This window comes from Saccoglossus kowalevskii, chromosome 8 (assembly GCF_978046115.1).
Source record: "Saccoglossus kowalevskii chromosome 8, keSacKowa6.1, whole genome shotgun sequence".
Taxonomy (NCBI): Eukaryota; Metazoa; Hemichordata; class Enteropneusta; family Harrimaniidae; genus Saccoglossus; species Saccoglossus kowalevskii.
In genome coordinates, this window is record NC_140648.1 from 34,009,133 (window position 1) to 34,021,778 (window position 12,646).

General features: G+C 33.6%; 1 protein-coding gene across 2 annotated transcripts in view; it reads left to right on the plus strand.

The window, feature by feature from the left end:
• LOC100377098 (FAD-dependent oxidoreductase domain-containing protein 2-like) overlaps nucleotides 1-12,646 on the plus strand; it is a 68,005-nt gene that overhangs the window by 34,645 nt on the left and 20,714 nt on the right. For both annotated transcript variants that reach the window (XM_085502518.1, XM_085502517.1), the window contains exons 2-3: nucleotides 10,384-10,744; nucleotides 11,652-11,843. In XM_085502518.1, coding sequence (XP_085358644.1) covers nucleotides 10,422-10,744; nucleotides 11,652-11,843 — 515 coding nt within the window. In that variant the 5' untranslated portion in view covers nucleotides 10,384-10,421. The remainder of the gene's footprint in view (nucleotides 1-10,383; nucleotides 10,745-11,651; nucleotides 11,844-12,646) is intronic.

The window sequence follows — 12,646 nt, forward strand, 5'->3', positions numbered from 1 at the left end:
TTCTAGAAAAACACCATTCATATTATTTTGATAGTGGTTATATATATCTGCTGTGGGTATATCACATGTCTGTTTAGCACCACCAATAAGTGATTTTCAGTTCAACTGCCACACAAATTTAATGATTTGATTTTGAACTTGAATTTCTTTGACAAAGAAATATTGCGTTTGAATAACCTTACTTCATCAAAATTGACCATCATCATATGTGTACAGCACATTATTAAGCATGGAAATATTCCTCAAAATATTTTCCAAATGGTCTATTCTCAATAGTCCCTAATATTTTGGGTTATTAATAGGGTGATCTAATTCAAATTTATTAACTTTGTAGTTTCTATATTTTATGCTTTTCTTCATAACTGGTATTTTTAACTTCTCAAATCTTCATGTCAGATTACTTTCATAATACATTGTACTTTAATTATGTTCAAAGTAATGTTGGAGATTCAGATTTTAATAATTTTTATGAATATTATATTCATTGGATTTTCATCACTAAACTTTAGTACCGTAGTAACCAATTCCTCTATAATCAAGGGTTGTATATATTTTGCTAAATTACATCCATGGTACTACATGTAGCTTATAATAAGTCAACCATATTCATTTTAATAAGTAAAATTACAATGTATTTTTACAATTAAAATATTTCATCCCATTAGCATTAAATACCATTAAATTGACTTTACTCGACTGACACAATTTGGTTTCAGGTTTCATATTAAGATTTTGAACACATTGAAATAAAAAAAAAGAAAAGAAAACTGCCAGTCCTGCAAGATATGTGTGTGTGCCTTCTAGACAGTTCAATTCATTTTTACCAAGCCAAGTGAAAAATCTCATTTCAAGATTAAAATTTTGCTGATGAAATTTGTGATTTGTTGGAACTATACAAGCATGCAGTCACAGATTGCAGAGTAATTGAACAAAGCATAACATAGAGTTTAATCAGTGCTGAATCGTGTATTCTATTATCGTAGATTATTACATGCTGCGTGGCGTGCTGTGACTCGGTCTTAATATGATTCTTACAATAAATGTATTGCAGCATCATCTATTGATCTTATCTGTCTGTTTTGTGCAAACAATGTTTTGCAGCTGACCTTGTCCCTCAGTATTTATTGTATTATCATTTGCCTGTTTTTCTTCTTTGAATATCTTGAAGGAAACAAATTACTAAAATTTGTTTTCTCAAAATTTACATTGCCTTAAATATTTGTGTAATGCTTAAATTTTAGCAGGATTTTTTTTTATATAATTTTAATATTAATAATTTTCTGCTGCAGAAGAATTAAAAGCAAAAGAGGGGCATATCCTCGCCACTCAAATTTGCATATTTAATTTTGTTGCACAGCTTAATTCACTCTTGTCAAGAGTTTGAGATCTTCTATCAATTTGTGTGACTTCTCCAATTCACATCTTCATTGCATATTAAACATTCAGTTGAATACCAGCTCACCTTATAAATCCTTGATGTAAACTCATTGTAGCTGCTAATATAAAAATTGAGTCAAGTAAATATACACTGAATGCACAACAAGGTAAATACTATGTCAAATCAAAGTATAAACATGTACTGCATGCATGATTTGAACTAATGCTTGCGTCACAGCACCTAATCACGAGGCAATACTATACAGCACGTACGTCTTCCCTTCTTGATGATGTTAAACCACAATACCACATACTGTTTTCAGAGAATCCAAAACGTAATGTGAATCCAGATTCCATGAGATGTCAGTTGTAGATATAAAGTTACTCTTCGTCTTAAGTATCAGTTTAATTGCTATACAGGATACGAATAATACCGGTAACTATGTAGGAAATTGTCACTATATAACCTGAACAGTGTGCCCTCTGGGTTTTCTTCTAAACTACCATACAGTTAAGGTTACAAACTCACATGCTTTCTCTGTTCATTTAAACAAGATATGCTATAAAACCAGTGTCAATCATTAGTGTGTTTCATCATAATAGATATTATATATAGAATATAAACACTTATTGTCTCTGATTTTCTTCTTCTTTTCATTGCAAGTGCAAACCATATATAGCACATTTAGATATAGTCTATCAGATGACAGTTTAAGCCAAGTTAGACATGCACTTCTAATATTTCACTCAGAGCCGCATACATTAGAGAATGGCCTCATTATTGAGTTTATATGTTTTATGCTATCACCACCAACCACTAATTCACCACCTGTGATCTTAAATCAAGGTCACTTTTGTTAGTAAATCAAATATTCACTGCAAACTTTCATTTTGATGACAGTTTCTTGTTGGCGTGTCCCAAGTAACCCACTGATATATGTACATGTGAAAGGATGTAGCAACTTTGTCTTCAAGGATCTATGTACACAATACTAAATGTCTTTCCTTTGTTCATCCAATATTTCATTTTAAGATTCTTCCATACATGTACAGTAGTGTGTTTTTAATTGGTTATGTATAGGTAGAAGTGATAGTAGGTAGCAGAGTAGAAGTGATAGTAGGTAGCTGAGTAGAAGTGATAGTGGGTAGTTGAGTAAAAGTGATAGTGGATCGCCGAGTAGAAGTGATAGTGGGTAGTCGAGTAAAAGTGATAGTAGTTAGAAGTGATAGTAGGTACCTGAGTAGAAGTGATAGTGGGTAGCAGAGTAGAAGTGATAGTAGGTAGCAAAGTAGAAGTAATAGTAGGTAGCTGAGTAGAAGTGATAGTGGGTAGTTGAGTAAAAGTGATAGTGGGTAGCCGAGTAGAAGTGATAGTGGGTAGCTGAGTAGAAGTGATAGTAGGTAGCCAAGTAGAAGCGATAGTAGGTAGCTGAGTAGAGATGATAGTGGGTAGCCAAGTAGAAGTGATAGTAGGTAGCAAAATAGAAGTGATAGTAGGTAGCTGAGTAGAAGTGATAGTGGGTAGTTGAGTAGAAGTGATAGTGGGTAGCCGAGTAGAAGTGATAGTGGGTAGCAAAATAGAAGTGATAGTAGGTAGCTGAGTAGAAGCGATAGTGGGTAGCAGAGTAGAAGTGATAGTAGGTATCCGAGTAGAAGTGATAGTGGGTAGCAAAATAGAAGTGATAGTAGGTAGCCGAGTAGAAGCGATAGTGGGTAGCAGAGTAGAAGTGATAGTAGGTATCCGAGTAGAAGTGATAGTAGGTAGCTGAGTAGAAGCAATAGTGGGTAGCCGAGTAGAAGCGATAGTGGGTAGCAGAGTAGAAGTGATGGTAGGTATCCGAGTAGAAGTGATAGTAGGTAGCTGAGTAGAAGCAATAGTGGGTAGCCGAGTAGAAGCGATAGTGGGTAGCAGAGTAGAAGTGATAGTAGGTATCCGAGTAGAAGTGATAGTGGGTAGCAAAATAGAAGTGATAGTAGGTAGCCGAGTAGAAGCGATAGTGGGTAGCAGAGTAGAAGTGATAGGTATCCGAGTAGAAGTGATAGTAGGTAGCTGAGTAGAAGCAATAGTGGGTAGCTGAGTAGAAGTGATAGTGGGTAGCCGAGTAGAAGTGATAGTGGGTAGCAAAATAGAAGTGATAGTAGGTAGCTGAGTAGAAGTGATAGTGGGTAGCCGAGTAGAAGTGATAGTAGGTAGCCGAGTAGAAGTGATAGTGGGTAGCCGAGTAGAAGCGATAGTCGGTAGCTGATTAGAAGCGATAGTAGGTAGCAGAGTAGAAGCGATAGTAGGTAGCTGAGTAGAAGCGATAGTAGGTAGCTGAGTAGAAGCAATAGTAGGTAGCAGAGTAGAAGCGATAGTAGGTAGCAGAGTAGAAGCAATAGTAGGTAGCTGAGTAGAAGCGATAGTGGGTTGCAGAGTAGAAGCGATAGTGGGTAGCTGAGTAGAAACGATATTAGGTAGCTGAGTAGAAGCGATAGTAGGTAGCAGAGTAGAAGCAATAGTAGGTAGCTGAGTAGAAGCGATAGTGGGTAGCTGAGTAGAATTGATAGTAGGTAGCAAAGGAGAAGTGATAGTGGGTAGCCGAGTAGAAGTGATAGTAGGTAGCTGAGTAGAAGTGATAGTAGGTAGCTGAGTAGAAGTGATAGTAGGTAGCAAAGTAGAAGTGATGGTAGGTAGCAAAGTAAAAGTGAATGTGGGTAGCTGAGTAGAAGTGATAATGGGTAGCAGAGTAGAAGTGATAGTAGGTAGCAAAGTAGAAGTGATAGTGGGTAGCAGAGTAGAAGTGATAGTAGGTAGCATAGTAGAAGTGATTGTGGGTAGCTGAGTAGAAGTGATAGTGGGTAGCAGCGAAGAAGTGATAGTAGGTAGCAAAGTAGAAGTGACAGTAGGTAGCCGAGTAGAAGTGATAGTGGGTAGCCGAGTAGAAGTGATAGTAGGTAGCAGAGTAGAAGTGATAGTGGGTAGCTGAGTAGAAGTGATAGTGGGTAGTTGAGTAGAAGTGATAGTAGGTAGCTGAGTAGAAGTGATAGTGAGTAGTTGAGTAGAAGTGATAGTGGGTAGCTGAGTAGAAGTGATAGTAGGTAGCAGAGTAGAAGTGATAGTAGGTAGCTGAGTAGAAGTGATAGTGGGTAGTTGAGTAGAAGTGATAGTGGGTAGCTGAGTAGATGTGATGGTAGGTAGCCGAGTAGAAGTGATAGTAGGTAGCCGAGTAGAAGTGATAGTGGGTAGCTGAGTAGAAGTGATAGTAGGTAGCTGAGTAGAAGTGATAGTAGGTAGCAAAGTAGAAGTGATAGTAGGTAGCTGAGTAGAATTGATAGTGGGTAGCTGAGTAGAAGTGATAGTGGGTAGCTGAGTAGAAGTGATAGTAGGTAGCTGAGTAGAAGTGATAGTAGGTAGCAAAGTAGAAGCGATAGTGGTTAGCTGAGTAGAAGTGATAGTAGGTAGCAAAGTAGAAGTGATAGTGGGTAGCAAAGTAGAAGTGATAGTAGGTAGCAGAGTAGAAGTGATAGTAGGTAGCAAAGTAGAAGTGATAGTGGGTAGCTGAGTAGAATTGATAGTGGGTAGCTGAGTAGAAGTGATAGTGGGTAGCTGAGTAGAAGTGATAGTAGGTAGCTGAGTAGAAGTGATAGTAGGTAGCAAAGTAGAAGTGATAGTGGGTAGCTGAGTAGAAGTGATAATAGGTAGCAAAGTAGAAGTGATAGTGGGTAGCAAAGTAGAAGTGATAGTAGGTAGCAGAGTAGAAGTGATAGTGGGTAGCAGAGTAGAAGTGATAGTAGGTAGCAGAGTAGAAGCAATAGTGGGTAGCAGAGTAGAAGTGATAGTGGGTAGCAGAGTAGAAGTGATAGTGGGTAGCTGAGTAGAAGTCATAGTGGGTAGCTGAGTAGAAGTGATAGTAGGTAGCTGAGTAGAAGTGATAGTGGGTAGCTGAGTAGAAGTGATAGTGGGTAGCAGAGTACAAGTGATTGTGCGCATGGCATTGGTAATTAAGAGATAACAACAAATTTAACTATAGAGGATGTATGGTATATGCACTTAAAATAAAGTAATTTACAAATGGATACTGAAGAATACACTTATTTAAAATAACCCTTGGATGTTTTTGTATACATTCAAAATCTATTTGATTCGCTCCTTTTTGTTTTCCCGCTGTACTGTAAATAGTAACAAATGTTCATATTGAGTGAATTGATTTGATGGGTAGTTGATTGTGTTATGATTCTGTCACATTTTTTGTCAAAATAATGATGAATTTTCCTTTTAAGAAATAGATTTTCCATTGAATTCTATAGAACTGTATAAATTTTTATCAAACTTTAATGGAATGAAATTTCATAAAAGATTTTCTACAGAATTTTTTCTGTACAATTTCCACAGAAACTATATTTCTTATACATAGGGGATAAAACTCTGTTATAATCTATAGAAGTTCTGTAGAAGATTTTATTAAGGGTCTTAAAGTTAAATATAAATTTACTAAATGAAAAAATTAATTATTTCAATATTAATGGGTGAATTAAGGGGACATTTATCAATTCTTAGATCCCTTTAGCATTTTACAGGAGAACAAGAAGATAAATATAATCATTTCCATTACCCTATACCTCTAGATTGTATGTGTAGATTGGTTAATACATAAGACTAAGTCTTAGGACTAAATCTTGTGGGGATTATATGGAATTTGGTTATCACTCTCAAATCTCTAATATGATGTCACATGGGATTATTTCATCAGACTGTTTCCAAAGTGACACTGTTGTTATGTATGCCGTCATTGGTTGACACTCAGTCACATGTCATTGAATAAAAATGGATATTACATGGTATATTGCCCGCCAATTATATATCGGGTGGATGACGTCATTAAAACTACTGCACAATTATATATGCGCATAACAAATTTGCATTAATTTATATCTGGCGAGTGGTGAAATAACTTGCGTTAGAGAATTCTCAATTCATTCCAATGGCCTGTTAGCAACAAATCATGATATTGCCCTCACAAACATGTGTTTTTATTTAAATATAACATGTTATGATTTTCTCTGTTGTGAAAGAAAGAATGTCTACGTGTCTCTTATTCTAGGATTCAAAAATGTACATTTGTCTGCTTTTGTATAAACATGTTGAATATATAATGCAGTTGGTACATCCAAGGTCTTGGAGTACTCACCTTGAGTCATCCGCTACATTATACATTCTAACCAACCGTGGATAAATTTCAAAGGCTTGTTCAAGCAACAAATGGTGATATTCTACGAAATATTTGTGTGTTTGTGTTCAAAGCATTTGAAGTTAGGAATCAATTGTTAACAAATTAATTATTATTTAATTCCGTGTGATCTAAAACCGAGAATAGTATTATATTTTACTTGTACCTGTTACATTTTTAGCATTGTTTTGATATGTTTGAATATGGGCCGGTGGCCTAGGAAAGCAATAAATACTTATACTCACAATAATCTACAACAACAATTGCTATATACTCACAATAATCTACAACAATAATTGCTGTATACTCACAATAATCTACAATAATTGCTATACACTCACAATAATCTACAACAATAATTGTTGTATACTCACAATAATCTACAACAATAATTGCTGTATACTCACAATAATCTACAACAATAATTGCTATATACTTACAATAGTCTACAACAATAATTGCTATATACTCACAATAATCTACAACAATAATTGCTATATACTCACAATAATCTACAACAATAATTGCTATATACTCACAATAATCTACAACAATAATTGCTGTATACTCACAATAATCTACAACAATAATTGCTATATACTCACAATAGTCTACAACAATAATTGCTATATACTCACAATAGTCTACAACAATAATTGCTATATACCCACAATAGTCTACAACAATAATTGCTATATACCCACAATAGTCTACAACAATAATTGCTATATACCCACAATAGTCTACAACAATAATTGCTGTATACTCACAATAATCTACATCAATAATTGCTATATAGTCACAATAATCTACAACAATAATTGCTGTATACTCACAATAGTCTACAACAATAATTGCTGTATACTCACAATAGTCTACAACAATAATTGCTGTATACGCACAATAGTCTACAGCAATAATTGATGTATACTCACAATAGTCTACAACAATAATTGCTGTATACTCACAATAGTCTACAACAATAATTGCGATATACTCACAATAGTCTACAACAATAATTGCTATATACTCACAATAGTCTACAACAATAATTGCTGTATACTCACAATAGTCTACAGCAATAATTGATGTATACTCACAATAGTCTACAACAATAATTGCTGTATACTCACAATAGTCTACAACAATAATTGCTATATACTCACAATAGTCTACAACAATAATTGCTATATACTCACAATAGTCTACAACAATAATTGCTGTATACTCACAATAGTCTACAACAATAATTGCTGTATACTCACAATAATCTACAATAATTGCTGTATACCCACAATATTCTACAACAATAATTGCTGTATACGCACAATAGTCTACAGCAATAATTGATGTATACTCACAATAGTCTACAACAATAATTGCTGTATACTCACAATAGTCTACAACAATAATTGCGATATACTCACAATAGTCTACAACAATAATTGCTATATACTCACAATAGTCTACAACAATAATTGCTGTATACGCACAATAGTCTACAGCAATAATTGATGTATACTCACAATAGTCTACAACAATAATTGCTGTATACTCACAATAGTCTACAACAATAATTGCTATATACTCACAATAGTCTACAACAATAATTGCTATATACTCACAATAGTCTACAACAATAATTGCTGTATACTCACAATAGTCTACAACAATAATTGCTGTATACTCACAATAATCTACAATAATTGCTGTATACCCACAATATTCTACAACAATAATTGCTGTATACCCACAATAGTCTACAACAATAATTGCTGTATACTCACAATAGTCTACAACAATAATTGCTGTATACTCACAATAGTCTACAACAATAATTGCTGTATACTCACAATAATTGCTGTATACCCACAATAGTCTATAACAATAATTGCTGTATACTCACAATAATCTACAACAATAATTGCTATATACTCACAATAGTCTACAACAATAATTGCTGTATACCCACAATAGTCTACAACAATAATTGCTGTATACTCACAATAGTCTACAACAATAATTGCTATATACTCACAATAGTCTACAACAATAATTGCTGTATACTCACAATAGTCTACAACAATAATTGCTGTATACTCACAATAATCTACAACAATAATTGCTGTATACTCACAATAATCTACAACAATAATTGCTGTATACTCACAATAATCTACAACAATAATTGCTGTATACCCACAATAGTCTACAACAATAATTGCTGTATACTCACAATAGTCTACAACAATAATTGCTATATACTCACAATAGTCTACAACAATAATTGCTGTATACCCACAATAGTCTACAACAATAATTGCTGTATACTCACAATAATCTACAACAATAATTGCTGTATACTCACAATAATCTACAACAATAATTGCTGTATACTCACAATAATCTACAACAATAATTGCTGTATACCCACAATAGTCTACAACAATAATTGCTGTATACTCACAATAGTCTACAACAATAATTGCTATATACTCACAATAGTCTACAACAATAATTGCTGTATACTCACAATAGTCTACAACAATAATTGCTGTATACTCACAATAATCTACAACAATAATTGCTGTATACTCACAATAATCTACAACAATAATTGCTGTATACTCACAATAATCTACAACAATAATTGCTGTATACCCACAATAGTCTACAACAATAATTGCTGTATACTCACAATAGTCTACAACAATAATTGCTATATACTCACAATAGTCTACAACAATAATTGCTGTATACCCACAATAGTCTACAACAATAATTGCTGTATACTCACAATAATCTACAACAATAATTGCTGTATACTCACAATAATCTACAACAATAATTGCTGTATACTCACAATAATCTACAACAATAATTGCTGTATACCCACAATAGTCTACAACAATAATTGCTGTATACTCACAATAGTCTACAACAATAATTGCTATATACTCACAATAGTCTACAACAATAATTGCTGTATACCCACAATAGTCTACAACAATAATTGCTGTATACTCACAATAGTCAACAACAATAATTGCTATATACTCACAATAGTCTACAACAATAATTGCTGTATACTCACAATAGTCTACAACAATAATTGCTGTATACTCACAATAGTCTACAACAATAATTGCTGTATACTCACAATAATCTACAACAATAATTGCTGTATACTCACAATAATCTACAACAATAATTGCTGTATACCCACAATAGTCTACAACAATAATTGCTGTATACTCACAATAGTCTACAACAATAATTGCTATATACTCACAATAGTCTACAACAATAATTGCTGTATACCCACAATAGTCTACAACAATAATTGCTGTATACTCACAATAGTCAACAACAATAATTGCTATATACTCACAATAGTCTACAACAATAATTGCTGTATACTCACAATAGTCTACAACAATAATTGCTGTATACTCACAATAGTCTACAACAATAATTGCTGTATACTCACAATAGTCTACAACAATAATTGCTGTATACTCACAATAGTCTACAACAATAATTGCTGTATACTCACAATAATCTACAACAATAATTGCTGTATACTCACAATAATCTACAACAATAATTGCTGTATACTCACAATAATCTACAACAATAATTGCTGTATACTCACAATAATCTACAACAATAATTGCTGTATACTCACAATAATCTACAACAATAATTGCTGTATACTCACAATAATCTACAACATGTGTTCTCATTATGTGTTCTCAATTAATGTGTTAAATTGCTTGTCTTAATTTATCTTTAACAGAAATCGTCTAAAGCATTGAAGCTTTCTACTTTGCAACCATGTTGGCTCAAATTGCCATGGTGCTATTCCTATCTATGCAGATTACATTGTCTGAGGATTCCCCACCACCATTACAAAGAGATTACTGCATCATTGGTGCTGGACCATCTGGACTGCAGTTAGGCTATTTTCTACAGAAAGCTGGCAGAGACTATGTAATCTTTGAGCGTGCAAATACATCAGGATCATTTTTTGTAGAATATCCAAGACATAGAACATTAATTAGCATCAATAAAAGGAATACCGGGAAAACCAACAAAGAATTCAATATGCGGCATGATTGGAATTCACTGCTGAGTGATGATGAAAGTCTACAGATAAGGTACAACAAAGAAAACAAAATCGTGTGGGTCTATAACCCAACCTACCCTATTTTTTACTGCCTGACCCTAATTTTTTTGGTCATATTTGAGAAAACATCACAAAATTGTGGCAGAGTAATGTGACAGAATGTGATTTTATAGAAATTCAAAACTGGGTATTAATGTACCGGTAAACAACTTTAAACATGACTTGACACTAAATCTGCAAAAACAGTATATGCAAGAAAAAACACAGTTGTAACAAAGAAAAAATATATAGAGAAAATCTCTACCTACTTACCGGGTGTGTTATAGGGTCCCACATGTTCTGTATTTGACTTAAGATTAATTTAAGTAATTCGATCTTTGTAATACTGAAAAATGTGATTTTATTTTCAACACTAACTCTAATGCTGATGTAGATTGATGTACGTACAGTACGTGACACCTGTTAAAATTATACATTAAATGAACTATTGGATTTCACAAAGAACCTTTCATGTCTTTTGGAAGCAAGTCTGTACTGAAGGAACTAAAAAGCATGTTTGGTTTACGTTTCAAAGAATACTTAATGTGCACGTTTCATGCTAATAGTTTGACTTGTTATTGCCTCTCTCAATGCAGACCTTATGTATACCTTCAAATCATTAGTAACCAACTCATTAGTAACTCATTCAATTTTCACTGTGCTGAATTTCTGTCCGCGATAGGTGCTAAAGTATTTACGGAACAATGTTGTTTTGTGACCCTTTGTGGTTAAATCCTGCTAAATTGTGATCTGAAATGAAGGGACATTTCATTCAAGCACATATTATTTCTATTGTGCATGTTTGTTTTTTTAGTTAATGCAAGAGCACAGTCCGGGTACAGAAAATATAAATAACACCTTGCCATGCTGAGTATACAATAATTGATTTATTTTCACAGACACTATTCAAGGGAGTTTTTCCCGCATGCTGATGTGATGTTGAAATATCTTAACGACTACACAGAAAAACTTAATATCAAAGTCCAGTACAATACCAACATTGTCAATATCAAAAAGCCACCAAATAAATCTGCAGAACACAAATCAGGTTTTCACCTCACTGATCAAGTTGACAACAGATATGAATGCAAGTAAGTCATATGGCCAGTGTGCTTACATGTCTAATATATATGTACCATATTTGTGTTGTGCAATTATTACAAGAATGACAAAGGTGTGTCTATTGTCAAAAAAGTCATATGGCCAGTGTGCTTACATGTCTAATATATATGTACCATATTTGTGTTGTGCAATTATTACAAGAATGACAAAGGTGTGTCTATTGTCAAAAAAGTCATATGGCCAGTGTGCTTACATGTCTAATATATATGTACCATATTTGTGTTGTGCAATTATTACAAGAATGACAAAGGTGTGTCTATTGTCAAAAAAGTCATATGGCCAGTGTGCTTACATGTCTAATATATATGTACCATATTTGTGTAGTGCAATTATTACAAGAATGACAAAGGTGTGTCTATTGTCAAAAAAGTCATATGGCCAGTGTGCTTACATGTCTAATATATATGTACCATATTTGTGTTGTGCAATTATTACAAGAATGACAAAGGTGTGTCTATTGTCAAAAAAGTCATATGGCCAGTGTGCTTACATGTCTAATATATATGTACCATATTTGTGTTGTGCAATTATTACAAGAATGACAAAGGTGTGTCTATTGTCAAAAAAGTCATATGGCCAGTGTGCTTACATGTCTAATATATATGTACCATATTTGTGTTGTGCAATTATTACAAGAATGACAAAGGTGTGTCTATTGTCAAAAAAGTCATATGGCCAGTGTGCTTACATGTCTAATATATATGTACCATATTTGTGTTGTGCAATTATTACAAGAATGACAAAGGTGTGTCTATTGTCAAAAAAGTCATAT